At 44.1% G+C, this 26112-nt stretch overlaps 1 protein-coding gene across 1 annotated transcript in view; it reads left to right on the top strand.

The window, feature by feature from the left end:
• Positions 1-437: 437 nt before the first annotated feature.
• Positions 438-26112, top strand: part of LOC147604735 (uncharacterized) — a 50509-nt gene continuing 24834 nt past the window's right edge. Inside the window, exon 1 of the mRNA XM_086794474.1 lies at positions 438-1965. Coding sequence (XP_086650600.1) covers positions 523-1965 — 1443 coding nt within the window. The 5' untranslated portion in view covers positions 438-522. The remainder of the gene's footprint in view (positions 1966-26112) is intronic.

A 26112-nucleotide genomic window follows, 5' to 3' on the forward strand; every position in this document is an offset into this window, starting at 1 on the left:
TAATGAAAATCCACAAATTACAAAGCTCTCAAATCAACTTGCTGCTCCAACAAAACAACAGTGGGGATCTCGTAGTATCTAGTCCATACTATGCATGATGGAGTTGATGGTTTATTGTCTTGTGGATGACTACTATGAGATCATAAATTGCACTTTCTTATAAGGTGAATTTGGGCATGTTCCTGGATTCATCTAGGTATATATATATATAAGATTACGGCTAGCGAGGCTCAAGCCTAGTACCACTCGACCTCTTGCCCCTTGACACTTGAGTCGGAAGTGGTGTGTGTGTGATACACAAGCTGGATGTAAATATGCAATTTCCTCTCATTTCAAGTCCAATAAAAAAGGGGAAAAAAAAGAAAAACTAAGATTACAATTTTTTTTTTGGTAATGCGAGATTTTTATTTGTACCTAAGATTACAATTTACACACTAGGTGTGCCAATAAAAATGCTAAACCGCCCTAGTCTGCATCACCATCACGTCTGGTCTCGTCTCCTCTCTGACCATAGCCATAGCCATGACTTCAAGCTCTTGCACTCTGTCTTTCTCTGCATCACCAGCGTTCGCCTCATCGTCGTCCTCCTCTGCATTTCGCTTTAAATCCTCCCCTTCGTTTGCGCCGGCGAAGCTTGCTTTCTTCGATCGACAGCCGAGGCATCTCTCTATTGTTGCACAGGCCCCTCCGCCTGGCGATGGCGCCGATTCTGCGCTATTGGAGAGGCCTGAATCATCATCAGGTTCATCGTCTGATGCGATTCAGCAGTTTCTGAAGAGGGACTACAAGTGGGGGTTTGTCTCTGACATAGAATCTGTCTCCATACCCAAGGGTTTGTCTGAGGACACCATCAGGCTGATCTCTGCAAAGAAAGACGAGCCCCCATGGCTTCTTGAGTTTCGCCTCAACGCATACAAACAATGGCTCAAGATGAAGGAGCCCCAGTGGTCCGATAACCAGTACCCCTCCATCGACTTTCAAGATTACTGCTATTACTCCGAACCCAAACAGAAGGAGAAGAAGAAAAGCTTGGATGAGGTAGACCCTGCCCTCCTTGAAACTTTCCAGAAATTAGGTATCCCCCTCACAGAGCAGAAGCGCCTGACCAATGTTGCCGTGGATGCCGTCTTTGACAGCGTCTCCATTGCCACAACACACAGGAAAACCCTAGAAGCTGCAGGTGTCATCTTCTGCTCCATCTCAGAAGCTGTTAAGGAGTACCCTAACCTTGTCAAGCAGTACCTTGGCAGAGTTGTCCCAGTCGCCGACAATTTCTACGCTGCCTTGAACTCGGCTGTCTTCAGTGATGGCTCCTTTTGTTACATCCCTAAAGACACTGTTTCGCCAATGGAAATCTCGACCTACTTCAGAATTAATGCCCTGGAGACGGGCCAATTTGAGCGCACCCTCATTGTGGCAGATGAGAGAAGCTTTATCAGCTACCTTGAAGGCTGCACTGCACCTTCATATGATAAGAACCAGCTCCATGCTGCCGTTGTTGAACTCTACTGTGCCGAGGGTGCTGAAATCAAGTACTCAACTGTGCAGAACTGGTATGCTGGTGATGAAGAAGGTAGAGGTGGGATTTATAACTTTGTGACCAAAAGGGGCCTGTGCGATGGCAACAACTCCAAGATATCATGGACACAGGTTGAGACAGGATCTGCCATCACATGGAAGTATCCTAGTGTGGTTTTGAAAGGTGACAATTCAAAGGGAGAGTTCTACTCTGTGGCGGTGACAAATAACCGGCAGCAGGCAGATACGGGCACGAAGATGATACATGTAGGGAAGAATTCTCGGAGTAGGATTGTTTCCAAAGGCATATCAGCTGGCCATTCGATGAATTGTTACAGAGGACTTGTTCAAGTTCAGCCAACGGCACGTAATGCACGTAACTTTTCACAGTGTGACTCGATGCTTATAGGAGATCAAGCAGCAGCCAACACTTACCCATACATCCAGGTATTTAGCCTTGCGATTTCTACTCACTGTTTTGAATGAATTTTGTTCATTTGTTTCATGAATGAATGCATAGGAGAATGGTAAGTGAGAGCAACATAGGTGAGCTTTGCTTGGCCACATCACCATATCAGGTGGCCTTAAGATGCGGCTAGAGCTCAGAATCTGCAGTTTGAGTGTAGGGTCTGCTTGTTGTGAAGCCGCCCATCATTGATTGATCACATGATAATGGAACATCAATAAATAGAGGAAAAAGAGGAGGGAAAATTACGAAGTGTTCCTTTTTAAGGGTCTCTTCCCCCCCCCCCCCCCCCCTCTCTAGGTAATTGAATGTATCGTAGTGTCCTTACACATCTATTCCCCCATCCTTCGCTTTCAAAACTCTAATGATGGTGGGTGGAAAGTAGGCAGATTGGATGAGCGATCTTGCTCTTTTTTGGAGTTCTACTGCTCCCATAGGTACTTGCAGTCTGAAGGGGAAGGGGTTGGCTGGCTGTGACCATTTGGCTCCGTGGATAACAAGGTATCCTCAAATAAATGCAAAGATAGATTCTCTCCGGATTTTTCTATGCATTTAGACACCAGTTTGACTGGTGAATCACTCTCGGGATGCCGAGTGTTTGGGCTTTGTTGATATGATTAGTAGTCCTATGAGATGGACTGATATTTCTAGAGGGATGAGAGCTTTGTTGATATGATCAGTAGCACGCCTGGCAGTGCTAGTGTGACTAGTAGGCCTGGAGGTGTGACGTGTGTGATTGGGAACACTGGAGCTCGGGGTCATCTAGTATTACTAGACCCCTGAGTGTGATACATGGCTTGAGAACGGGGGGTTTCCAATGTATATTTGCATATGCACTTCATTTTATGTATGTGTGAAGATAAAATATTTGCATATGCACTTCATTTTATGTATGTGTGAAGATAAAATATTTGCATATGCACTTCATTTTATGTATGTGCGAAGATAAAATATTTTCTAGATGCATGACTTATTTTCGTGTCCTGCATGCTTGCTTATGTCTCGTCTCGTAACGTCTGGGATGCCCAGAACTACTAGCTGTGTGGATGCCTTTGCTTGTTGATTTGCGATTGGCTTTTTGCAGGCACCAAAACTGGCCGTCGAAAGATTTAAAACCATGTATAAGGCTTAGTTATGTTTTTATAAGGTGGAGTGTTCACACCCACATTAAAAATAGGTGTGAACACCCCAATGGGCACCAAACCCATTAACTATACTTAAAGAAAAAAATTCCAATATTTAGAAAAAAACCCCACATCATTTACATGGGAATTTTTGAGCACATTAAAATCAAGGCCACGTAGAAAACATTTGTAGCCTTTTATCTTTATAGTATGATAGCTGACGTGGGAAAGAGAGGCTGGCTAGCGAAGAACCAGGCACTGTTTTGACCTTTTCGCACACCGATGGGGAGGTGTTGGGAAAGGTAGTAGGCGAACAGAAGCAAAATACGATACACCCTCTTCTTCTGTGGGAATCAGTCGACTGAAGCAAAGCAGGACTACTTATCTCTCTCTCTCTCTCTCTCTCTCTCCTGCAGCCGGCTAAAGCAAGAAGTTGCCTTTCTCTCTCTACAGCAGTCAGCCCATTGAAACGAACAGAGTTCATTCTCTCTCTCCTGCAGCCAGTGAAGTGAAGTGTTCCAAAGCTATTGCTCTTTCTCTCTCACTCAGGCTGAATGAAGGATATCGTTATGGCTTCCTGGCTGGACAGAATCACAAGCATCTCTTCTTCCCTTTTTTCAGGATTGAACTAGTGGCAGGCTCCTATCATGCTATCATCTTTTGTTTCATACAGAGCTGCACCCTAGAGGAGAGAAAACAGCTGGTCACACCATTTACTTCTTTTTACAAGGCAGTTTACTGTGCTGGATTGCATACTGGCTGTATAAAGAGCGGGACAGCAGGGCATCCCTTTCATCAACACTAACATGCTACAAACAGGGAAAGACAGCTGATTGACATCATCAATTTCTCTCTCTCACACACACAAATAGATGGTGAACCCTTCATAAGATTCATATGTAGAAACTGCTGAAGCCTCTTCATCGAATAATTTACTTTTGATACAAGAGAAGTATCCAAAAAGAAGGTATGTGTTGGAAAGAGCTTTTGCACGTATATGTTTCCATTTATGTGTAAAGACTAGATGAGCCTGGTTCTCGAGGAGCATCTGGTATTGTGTGAGACTGGGAGTGCTTGTGAGGTCCACATAGTATACTATGTGAGATTGGGCACAAGGTTGGTGTGAAGCTGGAAACACCCCTTGCCTTAGGCTTGGGTGGAGGAACTTGTTTTTATTGTTTTCATCTGTAATACTTGGAAATCCGATGCAAGAGCACCCTCTACATGTATGTGCAAATACTCCTTGTAATAAAGGTTTATCTATGGGGGAGGGGGCGTTCTAGACCCATTGTGTTGTCAACTTCTCTAAGTCTTTTATACTCATTAAGTGAGTGTGGGTGGGTGTGGTTGTTTGTACTTAGTGTCTTTAATGTGAAGCTTAATATTCTTAGAAATTTGGATTGTCCTACCCACCTTGGTTTCATTGGTATCAGAACACGGTTTATTTGCTCATACCTTGGTGGAATACTAATCCAGTTTTAAGGGATAACTCCACATTAAGGTTGCTAATTGAAGATGGATGACCGTTCACCCTCTCTTGTGAGTAATTCTCATGGGAGACACTCAATTGGATTTTGATCCTGGAGAAGCTCTCAGACTAAAAGAGAAGGAAGTGGAGGAACTTCGAGCCCGGCTTCGCATGGAAGAAGAAAAGCTTGAGAAGAGCAAAGTTGAATCAGAAGCTAGACGGGTTGAAAAAGGTGAACATGTTCTTGAGTCTTGACGCTTCTCACTTAGAGCAAGAGTCTTCTCTATTTGTGGATTTTGCAACTCGATTGTAGGTAAATCCCAAAGATTTAGCCCTTTTCCACCTCATAAGGAAAGGCGAAGTGGTTTTGGCCAACCTTGTATTTATAAAACCTCTTCAAGATAAGCAAGGAAGTGGGGCTGCCTGGACAGCTCATACTCATGTACAAGAGGACAATCCCACTCTATCTATGCATTTACCAGCACCACGGGTGGTACTTTTGCCTAGATCTCTTTTTGGTGGACCTCGTGGAGACATGCAAATACAGGAAGAGTCATGGTGACTCCAGCCCAAAGCCTATGCATGGAACCCCACAAGCCACGTTTATGCATGATAAAGGCAAGATGCCTCATGTAAATGCTTAGAAGAACAAAGGGGAAATGTGTGGTGGTGATGCAGTGCCAAAGGATGCAGGCAAAGGGAAAGGAAAGCTGGATGTATGTACTATGGAAGATGCCTTATCTGAGGACTCCATCTAGGGAGTATAGAGTTTAAAACTGTCACGATTGTGACTTAATTACCCTTAATTACTCTTAATCATTGAAAGGACACCAGTGGGGAAGGGTTACACCTTGTCACATGGGTCATCATCAAAGGACACGTCTCTTCAAAGGGACACATCTATTGATTAAAGGACACACCTCTACGTCCAAAAGACATAACTATTCATTCAAAAGTCACACCCTTTCGTCAGGGATGTGCCTCTTCATTTGTACCTCTTCGGGCCCTATTTGACAAGGTTTGTGTCTCAATGCAAACAACTCAGCTTTTTGCTCTTTAATTACCTTTAGTTCTTGTATTCAATTTTAATTATATCTTAATAAACTAGGAAGTCCTCACAGTGGTATCAGAGCAAACAAGCTCCAACCTGTAGGATGTCCACATCCAAAAAACCCTAATCCTAACCCTAAAAATAAAAAATCATAAATCAGCTAATTAACCTTAGAATTAGGGATAGTAAGAGTTGTATGGAAAAATAGGAGAGAATGCCCAATCAAATTCAGCTCCCAACTCCCAATTTTTGTTGATTAAGTTTGGGCTAGCCATATGCAGGACACTCTTGAATAAAGGCAAGACAAAACAAAAAAGCCTTCAATCAGGAGGCTTACCTTTCAGCCAGCACCCTTTTATGGACAGGCACCCCTCCTATGAGCAGTCGCACCTCTTCGTGGAAACTCCTCAGCCGATTGCCGTTTCGAAGCGCACGCTTGCTTGCTGATTTTTTTTTAAATTAAAAAGGGGGCAAACCCACGTCATCAACTTACCCAAGGGTTATGTCTCTAAGGCCTTGATTGCCGCGTATTGTCAGTGCATGAGGTTTGCAAGATTGGCTTCTGGGTGGAGTTTGAGGAGCATTCTATTGCTCTACAGGACAGAGAAACATGTCAGGTTGTATGGGAAGGCGGAGTGGAGAACGGTATCTGCAGACTCTCAGCACTCTCCTCTGTGACAGGCACTCAGATCGGTGACTTGTGGCACTTTCGGTTTGGCCACTTGAATGTGGATGTGCGCTGTGGCGGGCTTTTCGGGACCAAACGGTGGTTGGCTTGCCAGATGTTGGCAGCAGGCAGGGATGCTGTAGTTCTTGAATTCGTGATAAGCAGCACAGGGATTCTTTTCCGAAGCAGGCTTCCAGGTGGGCTTCGAAACCTTTGGAGTTGGTACACACTGACTTGTGTGGATCTATACAGACTCCATCCTTGGGAGGTTCTTTGTATTTTATGCTGCTTGTTGATGATTGTAGTAGATTCACATGGGTTTATTTCCTTTCCCAGAAGGACCAAGCTTTTGCTTGGTTCAAGGAGTGGCATGTGATGTGGAGAAAGAGTCTGGCTTGTAGATAAAGACTCTTCAGGCTGACAAAGGAGGAGAGTTTTCTTTCAATCCGTTTGTGCGGAACATGGCATCAAGTGGGAGTTGCCCAATATAGGTTCGCCTTCAGAGAATGGAGTAGTTGAGCGAAAGAACCGGACTGTGGTAGAGATGGCGAGGACGATGTTGGAGCATCGTGATCTTCCTCGTCCACTTTGGGGAGAGGCTATGGCTACGGCTATCCATATCCTCAACCGATCTCCGACGACTTCATTACCAAAGATGACTCCCTTTGAGGCGTATTTTGGCGTATTTTGGCAGGAAACCAGATGTCTCCCATTTCTGTGTGTTTGGGAGTGATGCCTATGTTCACATTCCAAAGAAGCAGAGGGAGAAGTTTGACTCGAAGTCCCAGAATCTTGTCTTTGTGGGATATAACTCTCTTTCCAAAGGATACATTTTATGTTCCAGCTTTCACTGTTGATGAGCCGCCACTTCTTAGAGACCTAGATGAGTTTGATGATGATTCCCAGTTGATTGTTCCAGTTGGACAACCTCAGTCAGTTGAGCTCGAGGCTGGAGATGAGCCCCCACAGCAGCAAGAAGCTCCGCGTTCTGTTCGAGTACCCAGGGAGTTGTTCGATACCCTTCGGGAGTCAGGTGTTACGGGGCTTCCCTCCGAGTGGACCACAAGACAAAAGTCATTAAGGAGAGCTCTTACAGGTAAACTATGCTTTGATGTCTCGTATCATGCGGGAGATGGATGTTAAACCTGCGTTCCTTAATGGTGACTTGTAGGGGGAGGTGTATGTTGAGCAGCCTCCAGGCTTTGAGGTTCCAGGATCAAAGGGGATGGTTTACAAGTTGCGAAGGCCTTGTATGGTCTTAGGCAGGCTCCCAGGGCTTGGAATCAAAAGATTGATTCCTTCTTTCCATTTTAAAACATTTAAACATGGCCACAACCTTAATACATATCCATCATCACTTTGCATAAAACATAAAAGCTGACAAAACATCCACAAATGTTGAAAATGGAGCTTGCACATGTGCTACCACATAGAGGCCGGAATGGGCTGACCCCCCCCCCCCCTCGGAGTATTTTATTACCCAAGGAGAATAATATCACGTACAAGCTTTGAGGGTCTTACTCTCCCCACGGGAGATGCTGGATTATCCATATACAAATGCTAGGCAAACACCTTCACCACTTGAGTTATCACCTCATTGGCAAGTACGTGGCAGTTTTCAAAAACATTTTGGGCCAAAAAACCCTAGGTTGGCCGTCATTGCCAATTTTAGCTGACTTATGCAAAGTGCGAACATAGACACATCTCTTTTATTGATATAGACATTGCAGCGAGAGATGATGATGATGCGGTGCCAACCGCTGTGGTCACCGCCATTGCGCAAAGCTAGAGTTGAGAGTATGATAGCGAAGGAAACATGGTGACAGATGGAGCTTTCATTTTGGTAATTGTGTTGTTGAATGTTCAGAAATGAATTGTTTTTTCATTCATTTTTTTGTATATATATGTACACTATATAGTATATTTTTTATATTTTTACGAACCTTATGTATTTAACGTACCTCAAAATCTCAATCCATACTTGAATGCGTACCGTACCGTACCTTGTTTCACATGCAACCAACAGAATTTGAAAGGAGGACACAAACGGGGAGTGGATGATTTAGGTGGAGATAGAGCAAAGCTGAATTATGTTCCCTAGTGCTCCACGTTCAACAGGAGGGGATGTAACATGTATCAATTAATTTGGTGGCATGTGGACATAAGCTGGCATTTCAGGGACATGTTTGGGACAATTTTGGACGAATTTTGGGCTGCTTAAGCATTCAGAAACCAGCGTGGCCAAGGGGGAATATGAAAGCATTGAGTTTTATGATATCATTTTTGGGCTTGCAAAAGGCTGGCTGAATGGACTTAGCCTGCAATAATTTTACCTCTAAATAGCAGGGTTTGGATGAGATGCCAGCATTCAGTATTGGAAAAGCAAGGGCAAGTCTCAATCAAGGAGTTAGCAGCGCTCCAACACAGCAGGTTTTTGAGCCGTGTAGAGCATTGGAGCAGCAAGAGCAGTCAATAGCATGCATTAGTAGCTTAACACACAGCACTCAATAGACCAGATCCGAGCAATCACTTTAAATTATTCTTTCATGCAGTTAATATATACGTAGTTAGTTGAATATCTTCCCACTCCCCTTTGAGCATGTTTCAGTTTGTGTCTTAATTGCAGGACATAATCAATGTCACGATTGTGACGTGTTTATATATCAGATTCTCTCTTCATTGCTGATTACTGTTGCAGATACAAAGAGTTACCAGCCAAAGGGAACCCCTACCCTCGACTGGTTGCGACTCTTCGTCAAAGGATGTACCTCTTCATCGAATAGCCACATCTCTTCGACGAATGGTTGTATCCCTTAGTGAATGGTTGTGCCTCTACATCGACTGGACACATCCCTTAGCCTAAAAGTTGTACCCTTTCGTCTAAGGTCATGTCCTTTCATCAAAGGACATGCCTCTTCAAATGTGTCTCTTCATCTCCTATATAAGAGACCTATTGTACTCAGTTTAATAACAACAAGTCAATTCAATCTTGTCTCAAGTGTTCTCCTGAAGGTTCTTGTTCTAAGTTAATTACTTAAGTAGTAATTAGTACACAATATGCAGGATTAACAACATAATCCTCACAGTGGTATCAGAGCAAAATTTTTTTCCCGGGCCTACGGTTGTGAGCCTCTCACCCTCTCCGCTCTACTCTCCTCTCGGTGTTGTATGGAAGAAGCAGAGCGATGGTGGACTTGGCGTGAATCCTTGCTCGCAGTAATGTAAACAAGCAGCAAACTTTTTTCCGCCCTGTGAGATGCCCAAACCCAAACCCTAAAATCAGTCCAAACCCTAACCCTAAAATCAGCCCGTCCAAACCCTAAAATTGGGTGTAGCAAGTGTTGAATGGAAGAGCAAGAGAGAATGCCCCATTTAATTCTACCCAATTTTGCCAATTTTGCTTGATTAAGCATTTTCCTAATTTTCTATCAAAAAAAAAACGATGGGAAGCAGAGAAGCAGAGAAGCAGAAACTCACATCAAAGTGCTTGTAGTATGCCTGTATTCTACTGGAGGCCCTCATCGCGTCTTTTCGGGCTGCATTTCTATCCACGCAGGGTCGCCACCTTTCGATCCTGCCTCTTCACGTTTTCAAAAGAAAACGTGACGTTTCAAAAAAAAAAAAAAAAAAACGAAACCAAAAGCCTTATAACTTAAGGCTTACATTAAGCCTTTTAATATACGTGGCTTCCACCAGCCACGTAAAGCAGCCACCCAACGGCAACTAGCGCTAGCGCACGCAAGGAAACCCGCCAGCGCAAGGAAGCCCAAGCCGCCGGCCAGCGATTATTAAAAAAAAAAAAACAAAGGAGTACCCCACGGCCAGCGATCAGCACAATCTTAAAAAAAAAAAAAAAACCAACGGGCGTACGCTAATGTGAACCGGCACCCCCAACCCCCCGGATGCAGCCCTCTTCATGTATGCCCCTCTTGTCTTGGCAATGACTTTCTTGGCATGTAAGGCTTCCACCAAACCCTGCAGTGCAGAATTTTGTTGCTGTCCAGAAATTACAACAAGCATAAAGTGTTGAAAGTGGCCTCAAATCCTCATTTTCTTCACCGATTTTCCTTCTCGGGCATGAAATGAAGGCATTTCAACTACTCTTGAAGCCTTCTCTGACTACTTTTTCGTCACACTTGATCCATGGTGAGCCAAAGCCTCCTCAAGCTCCCGACAAGCAACTTCTCGGCGTACAACTCCCACAACAGGTTTCTTGTCCTCAGCACAGTTCTGTGGAGACCACCAGACATGAAATAACTTCGTTCGAGCCTCTGCATGCTCGTTGCAAACATTCTCAACATTACAACAGTTATGAGAAAGATCCATCTTTGAATCACTATCAGCAGAAGCCAAAGCAGCAATATGAAGCTTTCAGAAGATCTCCCCTTGAAGAGTCATCAATCTCTTCGAAGTGGGCTCACATAGTGGCACATATTTGCGACCCTAGTCGAGTACTCGGTCGTGAATGCCGCAACGCTGGACAAGTTCCCCCTTGCGAGCCATGCCATGCTCCTCCTACTCTGGAAGCCTTAATACCCGCTGATAAAGCTGACGATTCAAGAGGTTCTGGTTCATGTGTGGCGTCCCAAATGCACACAACTTCTTTGGCTGTGGTCCAGGCAAAAACAAAAGCCTTGTCACCGCTCCTGCAGAATGAAGTCTTTGTCTCTTACACAATAACCGATGCAGTTGCAATGGTGAATGAAGATTCTTCAAGTCTGAAGGCTCCAGTTCTTACCTTGAATGGTACAAAGAATAATTCTCATACAGACTCTTGCAGTATGACTTCAGTCACTGCCTCTTTGGACAATACTTGTCCTAGTCTCGATGCACTATCTTTGCACAATGCAGATGAAAGAGCCTTTAAACAATACCTCTTCTTCATCTACGACAACCCTTGAAGACATCCGTGTTCCAGACAAGCCAATGGACTCCCTTTCAGATTTCCAAATGATGGTCACTAACCAAATGCAAAGTTTGGTGACACAATCCTTGATATTGGAGATTCAAGACAGTTTGCTTATGGTTTCTCTAAAGGCAGATGAAGATTCAATCTTTTCTTGGACAAAGCTCGAAGTTACCAATGATGTTAACAAAAGAGTTCCAGATATGATTCTCATGCTTTCAGTAAAGATGAGACAAGTTGCAGATGCAGTTAATATTCAGTTTGGTATGTGCAAGATTGTTATGGTCAACAATAATGCCATGACATGGGATCTAGCAGTTAGAGCTTTGGATGCAGAAGCAATTCAATCATTTCCCTTCTTCCAGAGTCTCAACAACTACCCCTGGATTTTATTTTAAATGGGAGGGAATGTCACGATTGTGACGTGTTTATATATCAGATTCTCTCTTCATTGCTGATTACTGTTGCAGATACAAAGAGTTACCAGCCAAAGGGAACCCCTACCCTCGACTGGTTGCGACTCTTCGTCAAAGGATGTACCTCTTCATCGAATAGCCACATCTCTTCGACGAATGGTTGTATCCCTTAGTGAATGGTTGTGCCTCTACATCGACTGGACACATCCCTTAGCCTAAAAGTTGTACCCTTTCGTCTAAGGTCATGTCCTTTCATCAAAGGACATGCCTCTTCAAATGTGTCTCTTCATCTCCTATATAAGAGACCTATTGTACTCAGTTTAATAACAACAAGTCAATTCAATCTTGTCTCAAGTGTTCTCCTGAAGGTTCTTGTTCTAAGTTAATTACTTAAGTAGTAATTAGTACACAATATGCAGGATTAACAACATAATCCTCACAATCAACATCCTAAATCTTTCTCCCCATTCTTTACATATTATACAAGCCTTTGGGAGCCAGCTCCGGGAGAAATGAAATGAAATGAAATATTAACGTCTTCAAAAGGCCATAATGACCTATGAGGCCAAAAAGTTACATCATGGTGGATCTGATAGAATGTTTGGATAAAAAACCAGAAAATGAAAAATAAAGATGATACTACTGGCACCTAGAAAATGAAACTGGAACTGGAAGGTAAACAGAAACCCTTATAGGGTGTGAATATAGTGAGGGGGGGGGGGGGGGTACGCTATGGAGGTGAGTGGAGTACAGTGAGGGGATACAATATCATGTGGGACGGGGGGGTGCAATATGGAGGTGCCTCCATCTCATAATATGTGCCGCATCGGACGCTGGCGGATCTCTTCAATATCCTCTGTGGTCAGCACCCTGACTGGGTGTCCCGCATGTCTCGCAAAAATAATCCGAATCCGCCGCTGCAACCTCCGTAGTTGTGGGCGTCTGGACCACCCAAGCTCAATCGCACGATCAATCAGTGTACCGCTGGTGTGGGTGGTATCCATGTCCTGTTGTTGCTGTGGCGCAGTGATGGCTGGACTAAAGAAGTCTGTAATGTGCCTCTGAGTCTGGCTCTGTGTGCGCCTAAGCAGGCTATCTCTGTATCTCCGCAGCTCAAGCAAGAACAATCCTAAACACCTCTGGTCCTGTACCCCATGGAAAGTGGTCCAAAACCCTCTCTGAATAAATAGTGGAAACGACCACGTATCTCATAGTATGCAGTACAATGGCATATATAATGCAGCTCTGTCTCTGGCTCCCCATGGCATACTCGGCATATCCTGGCCTCAGTTGGTATACCTCTATATCGGCCAATCTCAATCTCAAGCTGGTGTGAGGATGTGCGAATCTGACCAATAGCACATCGTACTGCATGAGACAAGTGTACATCCATGTAACTGGGTCTGATCACAAAACCATCTGTTGTGAGCTGAAGAAAATGCTCTTTGTAGAAAGCCATCTTCGTGCCCAGCTCCTCAGTCGGCTATATCCATGTCCTCCTAATGTCCAGCTGAACTAAATCCTGACAGATGAGTCTGGTAATCTCTGTCCGTGTGAGAGTGAGAGAGGGCGCCTCCAGTGTCACCAATTGGCCGACCATTTGGTCCATCTCCAGATTTTGTGTCTCGTTCACTTGAGGCAGGCTAGTGTCTCATGTGAAGAGGCCAGTATTTTGCTGACATGCACGGGAGCCAGACTGGCGCCACCCGTGTGTTAGCACGATGGTGTCGTATGGACGGGACCAAGACTGGTGCCACCCGTGTATGACCTGGACTGTGCTCGACCCATGGGATTGTCACGCCATGGAAGAGCCAGTATTCGTGCCGTGTTTTACGTATGGGACTGTCACACCATAAGGAGACTCGTGCCTGGAACTGTGTCTTACCTATGGGACTGTCACTCCATAGGAAGACCAGGTTTTTATGTTTTTATGTCATGCCAGTTTTGTGTCGACAGATATATTGTACTTGTTCCATGAACGGGAGATATGTCCATGTTACTATTTGCACATGCACACATATTTTGCATGTTTGAAATTGTTTTCGCATGACTTGTATTTTTGTGTTTGCCTGCTTGACGTGTTACTTACTGAGCAGGGACGCCTGCCAGTGAGTCGTGAAGTCTGCTCTGTATTCTGACGAGTTTTGGTGCATGTGAACAGGTGGTAAGTATGTCGCACATGTTGTTTTTAATATTTTATTCTTAACCTTTTGTTTTATAAGGTTAAAGTGTTCACATTCATTTAAAAGTGGGCACCCACTTAGGGGCCAAGGTGGGGAGCCCCACTTAAGTGAGTGTGGGGGTGGGCATGGTCACCTACCCACACTCCTCACCCACATGCAATGTCACTATTTGGGCATTCTCTGCGCTTCAGGCCTATGGACGAGTTCTGTAGGATGGACTGGCATCTTATGGTTGGGGACTTATGTCTACACCGAGAGCCAATAGGCTGGATATATGGGTTGGGATTGTGTATCTGCGCCCAAATCCAGAGTGTGGTACCACGGACTACAAGCTAAATGAATAGGGAGACTGTTCAATGCATCCTTGCATAACATGTTTGCAAGTTAAAAATCCTATCTTTGCATGAACTATTTGATTGCATGCAAGATTTGTTTGTGTAGTTCACATGTAGGGGACGCCCTCTTGTGAACCGTGCGAGTGAAACTGTATTCTGACCTCGTTTGTGGGCTGTAGACAGGTGGTAAGTACACCACTTTACTTTTTTTATGAGTTAAAGCAATGTATTCTTTGTTTTGCAGGTCCACACTTTAATAAGTGTGTCCGCCCAAGTTATAAGTGAGATTGGGCGTCCACACTTCATTAAAGCTCGGGCGGACAAACTATAAGTAAGAATAGACTAGAATTTCCTTCCGGTCGGCTAGGCGAGTGTCCAGGCACCCTTCCCACTAAATTTGTGTGGAAAAGGGATGGTTATAGACTGGGTGGCAGTATGAGGACCTGCCACCATGCTATTACTCATTTTGAAAATTACCTCTCTCTACACTCTCTCTCTAGAAATAGGCGCCCCCCTTCAAGAGAGCCTATTTTTGTTATTCTCTCTAACTTTTTGCTTGGTGAGAGTGCTGATTTTCATTCCCTCTTGCTCCCAGCTCCAATGGAAAGCTTGAAGATTCTTCCTTTCACAGTTAAGCCTCCAGTTGCTCACCTTTTCACTCTATCTCTCTCTTCTAAATGAATATGGAGTCTCCTAACCATTCTACCGCCCCCAAATTCTGCTGAAACCCTAATTTTCAGAAACCCTAATTCTGCAGAAACCCTAATTTCAGAAACCCTAATTTTGGAGGAAACCATACCAAGCTGTGCCCCTTACTCATAGGCATCTAAAGAGCCCAAAATGCCCAATTTTGGACTCATATAACCTGCTTAAAACCCTAAAAATCAGAAACCCTAATTTCAGCCGGAAGTGGAAAACGGTCACATTCAAGCTGTAGTTCGTCCACACGGAGGTGGAGCTCGACATTGATCGTCCAATACTTGGTAAGAGCATTTTGCAAGCAATTTTTAAATTTGAGATTCGAATGCTTTGTCAATATGGTCTCCTATGTCTCGGTCCTGGCACACACATGTGTATGTGTATGGATGCCAGTGGAGCATAGCTGCGTTTGACAAGCTTCAAGGAATCAAGGAACGAAGCTACTCTCAAGTGAAGCTATGGATTCCATCGTCTACGACAAATTTGTTTGCAATGCTGTTTTCATGATCATGGATGCACTTGAACAGTTTGGCATGTGAATGCCCGTGAGGCTTGTAACAGTTTTCCTTGATAATAAATTCTATTACAAGGGGGGTCGGCCCTTTCCGGCCCTAGTGCAGTGTGCAAAAATAAAATTCAGTTTCTTACTCTATTGTGTTGCGCCATTTAAAATTGTTTAATTATGTTAATAGCTTAAGTGTTTGCCAAGATTGTGCTCAACCCCGACCGGGGGAATCTCATTGGTATCAGAGCCTAGGATCTTCCTCCTTTCTGTGTGGAAGACGGTCCTAATCTAGCTTACACTAGCTGTTAGCATTCTTAAGCATTATGGCGAGCCAAACAGGTACTTCACGGGATGTAAATCCAAGGAAGAGTACATATGTGAAGCCAAGAGGAGACAATGTGCATGATGATACTCAAATGCATGAACAATACACTGCTGAAAATGTTTTTCTTGGGTCACATGATGGTATTGCACATGCCGGACAGCCATCTTATGTTAGAAGGGAAGGAAATGCAACTCATGTATATATGGGACAGCCATCCCGAGGTAAGGAGAAGGCTATACAGAGTGATGCACATGACGCTATGCAGGCTGAAATTGCAGACCTCAAAAGGCAATTATGTATGATGCAAAAACAACTCAAGGATATGCATGAAGACTCACAGTCAAGGCATGTATCTCGTGTGTCAAAGCATTCTCCTTTTGTGAATGATGCATTGGAAAATGTTGCCATGGAATTGGGGGTTCAACCAAGAGATATGGCTGTCTCTTACCTCATGGGACAAGGTGATGTAGTTACTCGAAAGGAAGGAGGGCTTAGGTTTAAAAAGCCTCCTCTTATGAATCAACATGCAGCTGAAACATCAAAGCTTAAATCTATTGTGCGACAGGAAAGAGAAGAGGCGTCTGCTACCTCTCATCATGCCTCTACCGCACATGTTTCTCCTCCCCACAGGTCATCTATTAAAGCTCATGGAAGTCTTCTCAAGGAACCGACTCATAAATCAGCCCCTCCTCATGATGGAATTGAGCGATATGTTCCTACTAATGAAGCAAATAAGCAACCAATCGAGAGAGATGAAGAGGAGACGCATCAACATAAGAAGAAGAAGACTAAAGAGTTTACTGCAGGTGACAAAACAGTTAAGTTTGAGTATTTTCATGGAGAATATGATTCTACCAAAGCTCTATCTTTTATCTCCCAATTTGAAATTGCTTTTCATGAGGGAGAATTTTCAGAATCATCAAAACTCAGACATGTGGGCATGTACATGAAAGGCACTGCTGCTCATTGGTGGTTGGCCGAGAAGCTTTCCGGCAACACCATTTCTACATGGGCTGAATTCAAACAAAAGTTTTATGATCAATTTTTGCCTCCAAATTTTACTCAAGATATATGCAGGAAGTGGGACAGGTTGGAGCAAAAAGAAGGGCAATCCATTACCTCTTACGTCTCCAAATTTTGGGAGGTATTAATGGAAGTGTTACCCTTCATGACCGTTACTGAAGAAGAAAAGAAGAGGAAATTTGAGTCAGGATTGCAACCCATCTTCCAAAGAGGACTACAAATCTATCCAAACCAAACTCTTCGTCAACTCATAAACTCGGTCTTGGCTTCCGAAGAGCTTAATGTCAAATGGGTGCAATCTAGAATTGACCAAAGCTTGGGCAAGGGTAAGGAGAAAGTTGGTTTTAATGTGCAAAAGGGTGGACAGCCCTTTAGAAGAGATTTCAAAGCCATGCACAAAGCTGAAAATTCAGATTTGAAGGATGTAAAGCCCCCTCAAAGAGCTGAAAATGCAAAAGAAAAGAAACTGTGGCAGAAAAAGGGTGTTTATGGCTTGACTCCTCAACAAAGGGTACAATACATTCGTGAAGGCAAATGCTTTAAATGCGGTAGTAAAGATCACATCTCTCCACAATGCCCTAACAAGAATAAGAAGCCAGAAGAGCCTAAAGTGCATGTCAACATGGTATATGATGTACAGGGCAACACGGGACATGCAAACATGCATAGAATGGTATGCAAAGCATGGGGACAACTAAAAGACCAGCCAGCTTTATTCATGTTTGATGACTGCTCCACTGACAACTTCATCTCCACTGATATGGCTGCTGCCTTGGGGATTGAAGTAGGTGACATGGGACCCGAAATTCATGCATGTTCAGCTTTTCTGGAAAAAGATGTGAAGGTTACACCCCTTATTGGAAAGCTGCGAATGCATATCCAAGGATACCTCGACCACGAGAACTTTCTCGTTGCCCCTCTTAGTGGATGTGATGTATTACTGGGAAAACCTTGGCATGCACGCCTTGAGCCTACCAAGAATTACAAGACCAACAAAATCACTTTTATGTATAAAGGTAGAGAGCATCATTTAGATGCAGGTGTGTCGGGTGATACTATCCCCGTTGTATCTCATATACAAATCAATAAAGCAATGAAAAAGAGTGTTTCTTCGTACTTGGTTTTTGTACGTGATAATGTGGAACACAGTAATGTACATGTGGACACTCTTACTAAAGAGAGGCTGAAATTTTTAAGTGAATTCGGGGATTGTTTTGCTGACTCTTTACCTAATGTAATGCCTCCTTCACGGCCAGAAGATCACCGCATTGAATTAGTTCCAGGGAATTCACCTCCAAATAGGCCAGCATATCGTGTTAGTGCTTGCCAACAAGAAGAGATTATGAAACAAGTGGGTGAACTACTTGAGAAAGGCTTGGTGCGGCCTAGTTCTTCGCCATTTTGTTCACCCGTTCTTCTTGTACAAAAGAAAGACGGTTCATTCCGTATGTGTGTGGATTACAGGGCATTAAATAAGATTACCATCAAGAATCGGTTTCCCATACCGAGGATTGATGATATCTTGGACAAGCTGGATGGATCATCTTGTTTTAGTCGCATTGATCTTAAAAGCGGCTATCATCAAGTGCGAGTGATGCCACAGGATGTACATAAGACAGCATTTCGCACTTCTTTTGGTCTCTATGAGTATTTGGTTATGCCATTCGGTCTTACAAATGCCCCGGCTACTTTCAATCGCATGATGGACCGAATTTTCAGAAATCATAGAACTTTTACAGGTGTGTTCTTTGATGACATTCTTGTATTCTCCAAGAATGAGGAGGATCACAAAAAGCACTTAAGAGTGGTCTTTGAAGAACTAAGGCAGCATAAGCTTATGATCAACGCCAAAAAGAGTGAATTTTTCCTTTCAGAGATTCACTACTTGGGACACATAGTATCAAAGGATGGTGTACGAATGGATCCTGCAAAGATCCAAACCATCAAAGATTGGCCAGAACTTAAATCTATTCATGAAGTCCGAAGCTTTCTTGGTCTATGTTCATATTACAGGAGATTTATCTTTCACTTTGCAATGATTGCTTCGCCATTGCATGAACTCACCAAGAAACGTCCTATGTTTAAATGGACAGAGGTTGAGATTAATGCTTTCAATAAGCTCAAAAATGCCATTATCACAGGGCCAGTCTTAATCATTCCAGACTTGCAAAAGCCATTTGTGGTAGAATGTGATGCTTGTGGCAATTGCATTGGAGCCGTCTTAAATCAAGAAGGACATGCCATTGCATTTGAAAGCAGGAGATTGCAAAATGCTGAACTTACTCTTGATGTTTATCAGAAGGAATTATTGGCCGTCATTCATGCTCTCACAGTATGGAAACATTACTTATTGGGAGCTGAATTTGTTGTCAAAACTGATCACCAAAGTTTGCGGTACTTTCTTACGCAAACTAAACTCTCTGAGAAACAAATGAGAATGGCCAATTTTCTCTCAATGTTTCATTTTCAGATTTTGCATACTCCTGGCAAGAAAAATGTGGTAGCAGATGCATTGTCCAGAAAACCATATGTGGCTGCAATTTCGGTTGCTTCTCATCAAGACTTCTCTACTATGCGAGAAATGTACCATTTGGATGCTGATTTTTCAGATTTATGGGCTGATTTAATGACTGGTCATACACATGCTTCTTATGTGGTCAAAGATGGTTATATCATGAAGGATAACTGCTTATGTGTGGTTTCAAACATGAGACAAAAAAGTTTTGGATGAATGTCATGCACCACCTTATGCAGGGCATAGAGGGATACTCCCTACTACTCAAATGATTGAGAGATACTTCTTTTGGCCAGGTATGAGGAAAGACATAGAAGCCTATGTACGTGCATGTGTCACCTGCCAAAAGGTAAAATTTGATAGGCAAAAGACTCCTGGTTTGCTTCAGCCTTTGCCTATTCCGGACCAGCCATGGGAAAGCATTGCAATGGATTTTATTATGGATTTGCCCCGCACCCCAAATGGCAATGATGCAATATGGACAATTGTGGACAGGTTTAGTAAACAAGCACATTTTCTACCTGTCAAAAAGACCATAAAACCAGAACATATGGTCAAAATTTTTGTGTCACAGGTATTTAAACACCATGGTATGCCCAAATCAATTGTGGGAGACAGGGATCCCCGAACAACAAGCCTCTTTTGGAGAGCTCTTTTTGATAACATGGGCACAAAGCTGAATTTTTCTTCAGCTTATCATCCTCAAACGGATGGACAAAGTGAAGCTGCAAATTCAGCTGTGTTGGATTTGCTTAAATGCTATGTGACAGATCAGAAATCTTCTTGGGAAAAGTATCTACCGCTTGTAGAATTTGCATACAATAATACGGTACATGCTTCTACAGGCAAGGCCCCATTTGAGATCATTTATGGCAAAGTGGTATTGCCACCTATCTTACGCACAAAAGATGAGATATTTGCTGCTGATGACTTTGTCAGGGACCTTGATATTGCCTTTTCACAAGTTCGGACAGCCATTGCACGCTCTCAAGCAAAGCATAAGAAAGCTGCCGACAAGCATAGAAGGCAATTGGACATTAAAGAGAATGACTTGGTATTGCTAAAATTTGAGAAAGCTAGACTCAGGAAGAGGTCTGGCAAGGAGAGAGCATGCCCAAAACTCTCTACCAGGTATTATGGACCCTTCAAGGTGATCAAGAAGATCAATGATGTGGCTTTTCGACTTGCTTTACCGGATCATTGGAAGATTCATAATGCATTCCATGTGAGCCTCTTGCGCAAATATGTGGGACCGGAACCTTTGGAACCGGTTATGGAAGATCCACCAGAGGTGGAAGAGCTGGAAGAGGTATTGCAGCCAGAGCAAATTGTGTTTCATAAGGAGCGAAAGTTTGCAGGTGGCAAACTCCAGAGGCGCTACCTTGTGAAATTCAAGAACTATTCTCCTATGGATGCAAAATGGATGGATGAAACATACTTCCAGGAGTATCCGCAGCTCCTTCAAGCATATTTGGAAGCATTTCAGTTGCGGTCAACTGTTTAGAAGCAGGGGAGGATGTCACTATTTGGGCATTCTCTGCGCTTCAGGCCTATGGACGAGTTCTGTAGGATGGACTGGCATCTTATGGTTGGGGACTTATGTCTACACCGAGAGCCAATAGGCTGGATATATGGGTTGGGATTGTGTATCTGCGCCCAAATCCAGAGTGTGGTACCACGGACTACAAGCTAAATGAATAGGGAGACTGTTCAATGCATCCTTGCATAACATGTTTGCAAGTTAAAAATCCTATCTTTGCATGAACTATTTGATTGCATGCAAGATTTGTTTGTGTAGTTCACATGTAGGGGACGCCCTCTTGTGAACCGTGCGAGTGAAACTGTATTCTGACCTCGTTTGTGGGCTGTAGACAGGTGGTAAGTACACCACTTTACTTTTTTTATGAGTTAAAGCAATGTATTCTTTGTTTTGCAGGTCCACACTTGAATAAGTGTGTCCGCCCAAGTTATAAGTGAGATTGGGCGTCCACACTTCATTAAAGCTCGGGCGGACAAACTATAAGTAAGAATAGACTAGAATTTCCTTCCGGTCGGCTAGGCGAGTGTCCAGGCACCCTTCCCACTAAATTTGTGTGGAAAAGGGATGGTTATAGACTGGGTGGCAGTATGAGGACCTGCCACCATGCTATTACTCATTTTGAAAATTACCTCTCTCTACACTCTCTCTCTAGAAATAGGCGCCCCCCTTCAAGAGAGCCTATTTTTGTTATTCTCTCTAACTTTTTGCTTGGTGAGAGTGCTGATTTTCATTCCCTCTTGCTCCCAGCTCCAATGGAAAGCTTGAAGATTCTTCCTTTCACAGTTAAGCCTCCAGTTGCTCACCTTTTCACTCTATCTCTCTCTTCTAAATGAATATGGAGTCTCCTAACCATTCTACCGCCCCCAAATTCTGCTGAAACCCTAATTTTCAGAAACCCTAATTCTGCAGAAACCCTAATTTCAGAAACCCTAATTTTGGAGGAAACCATACCAAGCTGTGCCCCTTACTCATAGGCATCTAAAGAGCCCAAAATGCCCAATTTTGGACTCATATAACCTGCTTAAAACCCTAAAAATCAGAAACCCTAATTTCAGCCGGAAGTGGAAAACGGTCACATTCAAGCTGTAGTTCGTCCACACGGAGGTGGAGCTCGACATTGATCGTCCAATACTTGGTAAGAGCATTTTGCAAGCAATTTTTAAATTTGAGATTCGAATGCTTTGTCAATATGGTCTCCTATGTCTCGGTCCTGGCACACACATGTGTATGTGTATGGATGCCAGTGGAGCATAGCTGCGTTTGACAAGCTTCAAGGAATCAAGGAACGAAGCTACTCTCAAGTGAAGCTATGGATTCCATCGTCTACGACAAATTTGTTTGCAATGCTGTTTTCATGATCATGGATGCACTTGAACAGTTTGGCATGTGAATGCCCGTGAGGCTTGTAACAGTTTTCCTTGATAATAAATTCTATTACAAGGGGGGTCGGCCCTTTCCGGCCCTAGTGCAGTGTGCAAAAATAAAATTCAGTTTCTTACTCTATTGTGTTGCGCCATTTAAAATTGTTTAATTATGTTAATAGCTTAAGTGTTTGCCAAGATTGTGCTCAACCCCGACCGGGGGAATCTCATGCAAGCGTAGTGTAACTCCACCTTTAATTTTTATAAAAGAAAACCTTCCCTTTCAAGCGTGGGCATGATTCGCTTCCACCCTTTTACGTAAGATCACCCGGCGACCATCTTCCTTGCGCATGCTTTTTCCACTAGCGACTGTTTACGCTGCTGCTGGCTGCGCCTGCTCTACTACAGGCGGCTGTACCTCCAGCCAGCGCTGACTGCAGGCACCATCTATTCTCCGGCTGCACCTCAGCCCCTTCAGCAGGCGACTGTCACCTCCAAAAGGCTGCACTGTTGCGCTGCCTCCTCTCCTGCAGGCGGCTGCTTCTACTCCCATACAGGCAACAGCACCTATTCTGCAGGCGGTTGCTTCTCCTCCCCACAGGCGGCTGCAGCCAAGTATCCTTTCTCCATACAAGGTGGCTGCACTTGCTCTCTAGCAGGCTGCCCCTTTTCTCTAGCTGGCAGCTGTGTGTGTGCCCACTCCCTTCATAACAGGCTGCTCCTCCAAGCCATCTTCTTCCCACGCTACAGCCAAGTAGGTATCCTCTCCCTTGCTAGCGGGTACTCCTTCCCTCACAGCAGGCGGCTGGGGTCTTTTGCGGTGGTACTTGTCTTGGTGGTTCACCACGAGGCGACTGTTTCTTCAACAAAGTGTTATATATTCTAAGGCTGCCTCACTATTTCCTACTTTGAAAGAGGTTGCTCATCTTCTCCACCGACGACTACAAGAAGACTTCACATCTCCTGGGTGGCTTCATCTTCCACACAAATACCACGGGTATTGGTTTTCTATCAGCCATCCACAAGTAGTGAATTTTAGATTTAAGTAAAAGTATTTTGTGTTTAAATCTGATAAGGGATTCCCGACTCCCTATACGGCCAACACCCGTTCGGTGCCGGGTAGTCCAAGCTATATTGGCGAACGTCGGTCCAAAGGTGCTGAGATCGGGAGAGCCAGGCGTTAGTACGAGAGCGCCTGTTTGTGCGTGGTCTCGGAACACCAGTGAGGCGCTCTCCGCGGAGTCCAGTGAAAGCACAGGACCGTAGAGATTGGACCACGCTAGTGGTCGTTCTGCTTCAAGCTTCTACATTGAATTTTGACTTCGAGCCTATTTGTTTGGTACTGTTTTCATATGTACATGGATATCATCTGGTTCTTGGAACCCATGGAGCATTGTATTTATTAAATACTCCCAATAAATATATCATATATTGAGGAGGGGGTCGGCCCGTTCCGGCCCCAGTGCTGGTGTCCATCTTTCCATTTCATTTCATTTCAATTTCAAGTTGTATTAAGTTGTCCATTTCAAATTTGTGGTTTTAAAGTTGTGCTATTAAGCGTGTGGGTGTCCAACGGAGTCTTTCCCACTTGACGGGATCGGTTTCATTGGTATCAGAGCACGGTTGTTTCCCTCTTTCTAGTGGGGAAACGAACCTGTGTACTGGACATCCCGCTTTTAGCAAACTTAAAACACAATGGACAGCCAAGGCAACCCTTTGGAAGTGCCAAATTCGAGGGGTCCATCTAGTGCCTCTCGTGGGTTTGATGCCCTACAAGGTAGACACAAGCCCCTTGAAAGGGTTATTGATAGTGAATCAAAGGGTCAACTGTCTCCAGGAAAGACAGTTATGCTTGAACAAGAGCCTGATGCTATGAGGGCTGAAATGGAACATATGAGAAAACTTTTGCAGGCTCAAGAGCAAGAGTTAAAGTTTTTACATGAAGATCCCCATCTACAAAGTGCTATTGAAGCCAGGAAGGCTGATGCTATGGTAGATGTAACTTTTGAATCAATGGCACGGGAAGTGGGCAAGAAACCAAGGGAGTTGGCTCTTGCCTACCTCCTCCGCAAAGGTGATATCAAAGAGGGGGATGACGGAGAGCTGAAATTCAGAAATCCACCTCGTTTGAAGCATGGAGATCCCGCATCCCAAAGGCTGAAATCTTTTATGCAAAAGAAAGAGGTGACAGTCACCTCTCGACATGCATCTTCTCCACAAGGCACAAAGCCTGACAGATATATGTATGCCAGTGCTCATGGAGGGCATGAAAGTCACATGCATGCAAGACATGTATCTCATGGTGACAGGTCTGCTTCCAGAAAAATTTTACCTTCTGAGTTGTCTCATGGAGAGACATTGCCATATGCAAGTAAGTCACATGCATCTGAGTTTCGAGTTCGTGGAGCACATGCCATCGTGCCCCATGAAACTTCTATGACGGCCCATGGAGCCCATGCAGATAGGCTTACCCCATTGGATAAGGGGAAAAGAAAAAGAGGAGACCATGAGCCTCATGCCAGGAAGCTCAAGGAATTCAAAGCAGGTGACAAATCTGTTCAATTTGATGCTTTTCATGGTGAACATGATGCTTCTGAGATGTTAGCATTTGTGGCACAGTTCGACATTGCTTTTAGCGATGAGGACTTTACAGAAAAGTCTAAAGTGCGCCATGCTAGCATGTTTTTGAAAGGGACTGCTGCTCATTGGTGGATCACTGAAAAGATCACCAATGATCCCATCTCCACTTGGAAGGAATTTAAAGACAGATTTTATGCTCAGTTCTTGCCACCAAATGCGGAGCAAACTCTCACTCAAAAGTGGGACAGGTTGGAGCAAAGAGACAATGAAAGCGTGCAACAGTATGTTAACAAGTTTTGGAAAGTGTTTGTTGGGGTAAAGGTGTTATGCCCACCCTTAGTGTGTACAAGCCCATAAGTTATAGTACATAGTACACTTAGTACTTTTAATGTACTAAGTGCACTATGTGTACTAGTGCAATATACATGTGTGATAGGGGAGTCACACACTCATGCCTCATTAGTTGACTTATCCCCACAACTCTCTCTCTCTCTCTCTCCCTTGCTTCTTTGTGTATGTCTCCCACATGACCTAACCCTAATTCTTCCTTCTCCCATCAACTGGTATCAGAGCAAAGGAGAGATCCATATCTAAGGTTTCTTGCTGTTGGTGCTGTTGCTGTCATTTCTATTACGTTAACTCCCATTTGAACTCTCACAGTCGATGATCAGAGAGGCTCTCTTGCATCAACTGGTTACGTGGAGCTTTTCGTGGGCAGCAGAAAGAGTCAAGTGCCGTGCGTGACAGGCTCCGTTTCAGTCGGTAGCTGCAGCTCGTTCCGGAGCCTAAGAAGGACACGTGCATCGCTTCCCTGTGGCGCCGTGTAACGCTGGCCACAAGGCGGATAGAGCCGTCGACTGCAAGTCGTCGGCTGGCGCTAGGCGAAACATAAGCGAAGAGGCGGCGTCAATACAACACGTGGACACTCGCGACTTTGCACTTGCTATCGAGCAAGTCTATGCCTGCGAGAAGGGGCGTTTCCACGCCTGTTAACAAGGAGCGTTTGCAGCAGTTCTCTCCGAGCTCCTTCAGCCCCTTCACCTCTTCAAGGCCTGTGTTTGCCCTTCCCGGGGACTACCATCGTTTTGTGGAGCCAGGAGCGCCTGCAGACGTGATCTCCAGAAACGGCCGCAACTATAGCTATGAGGCTGATACATTCATTACTCAATTCCAAAGCATCAAATTTCTGCAGAGCAGCACCAAAAAATCGCCCCCCCCTTTTCTCCTGCAACAACTAAAATTCAGCCTGGAAATTGGAGAAAAATCAGAAAATCAAGGTATTTGCCTCAATTTTTTTTAGGATTTTCAATTGAGCAGGTGCAATCATTAATTGAGCAGATACAGGCGCCGAATTGCTCAATTTTTGAGCAAAATTGGCAAAATTGGGTGACATTGGTCACAATCAGGTTCAATTTGCAGGAAATTGGATG

Source organism: Cibotium barometz, chromosome 61 (genome assembly GCF_041138505.1).
Source record: "Cibotium barometz isolate CiBa-2024 chromosome 61, ASM4113850v1, whole genome shotgun sequence".
Lineage (NCBI taxonomy): Eukaryota > Viridiplantae > Streptophyta > Polypodiopsida > Cyatheales > Cibotiaceae > Cibotium > Cibotium barometz.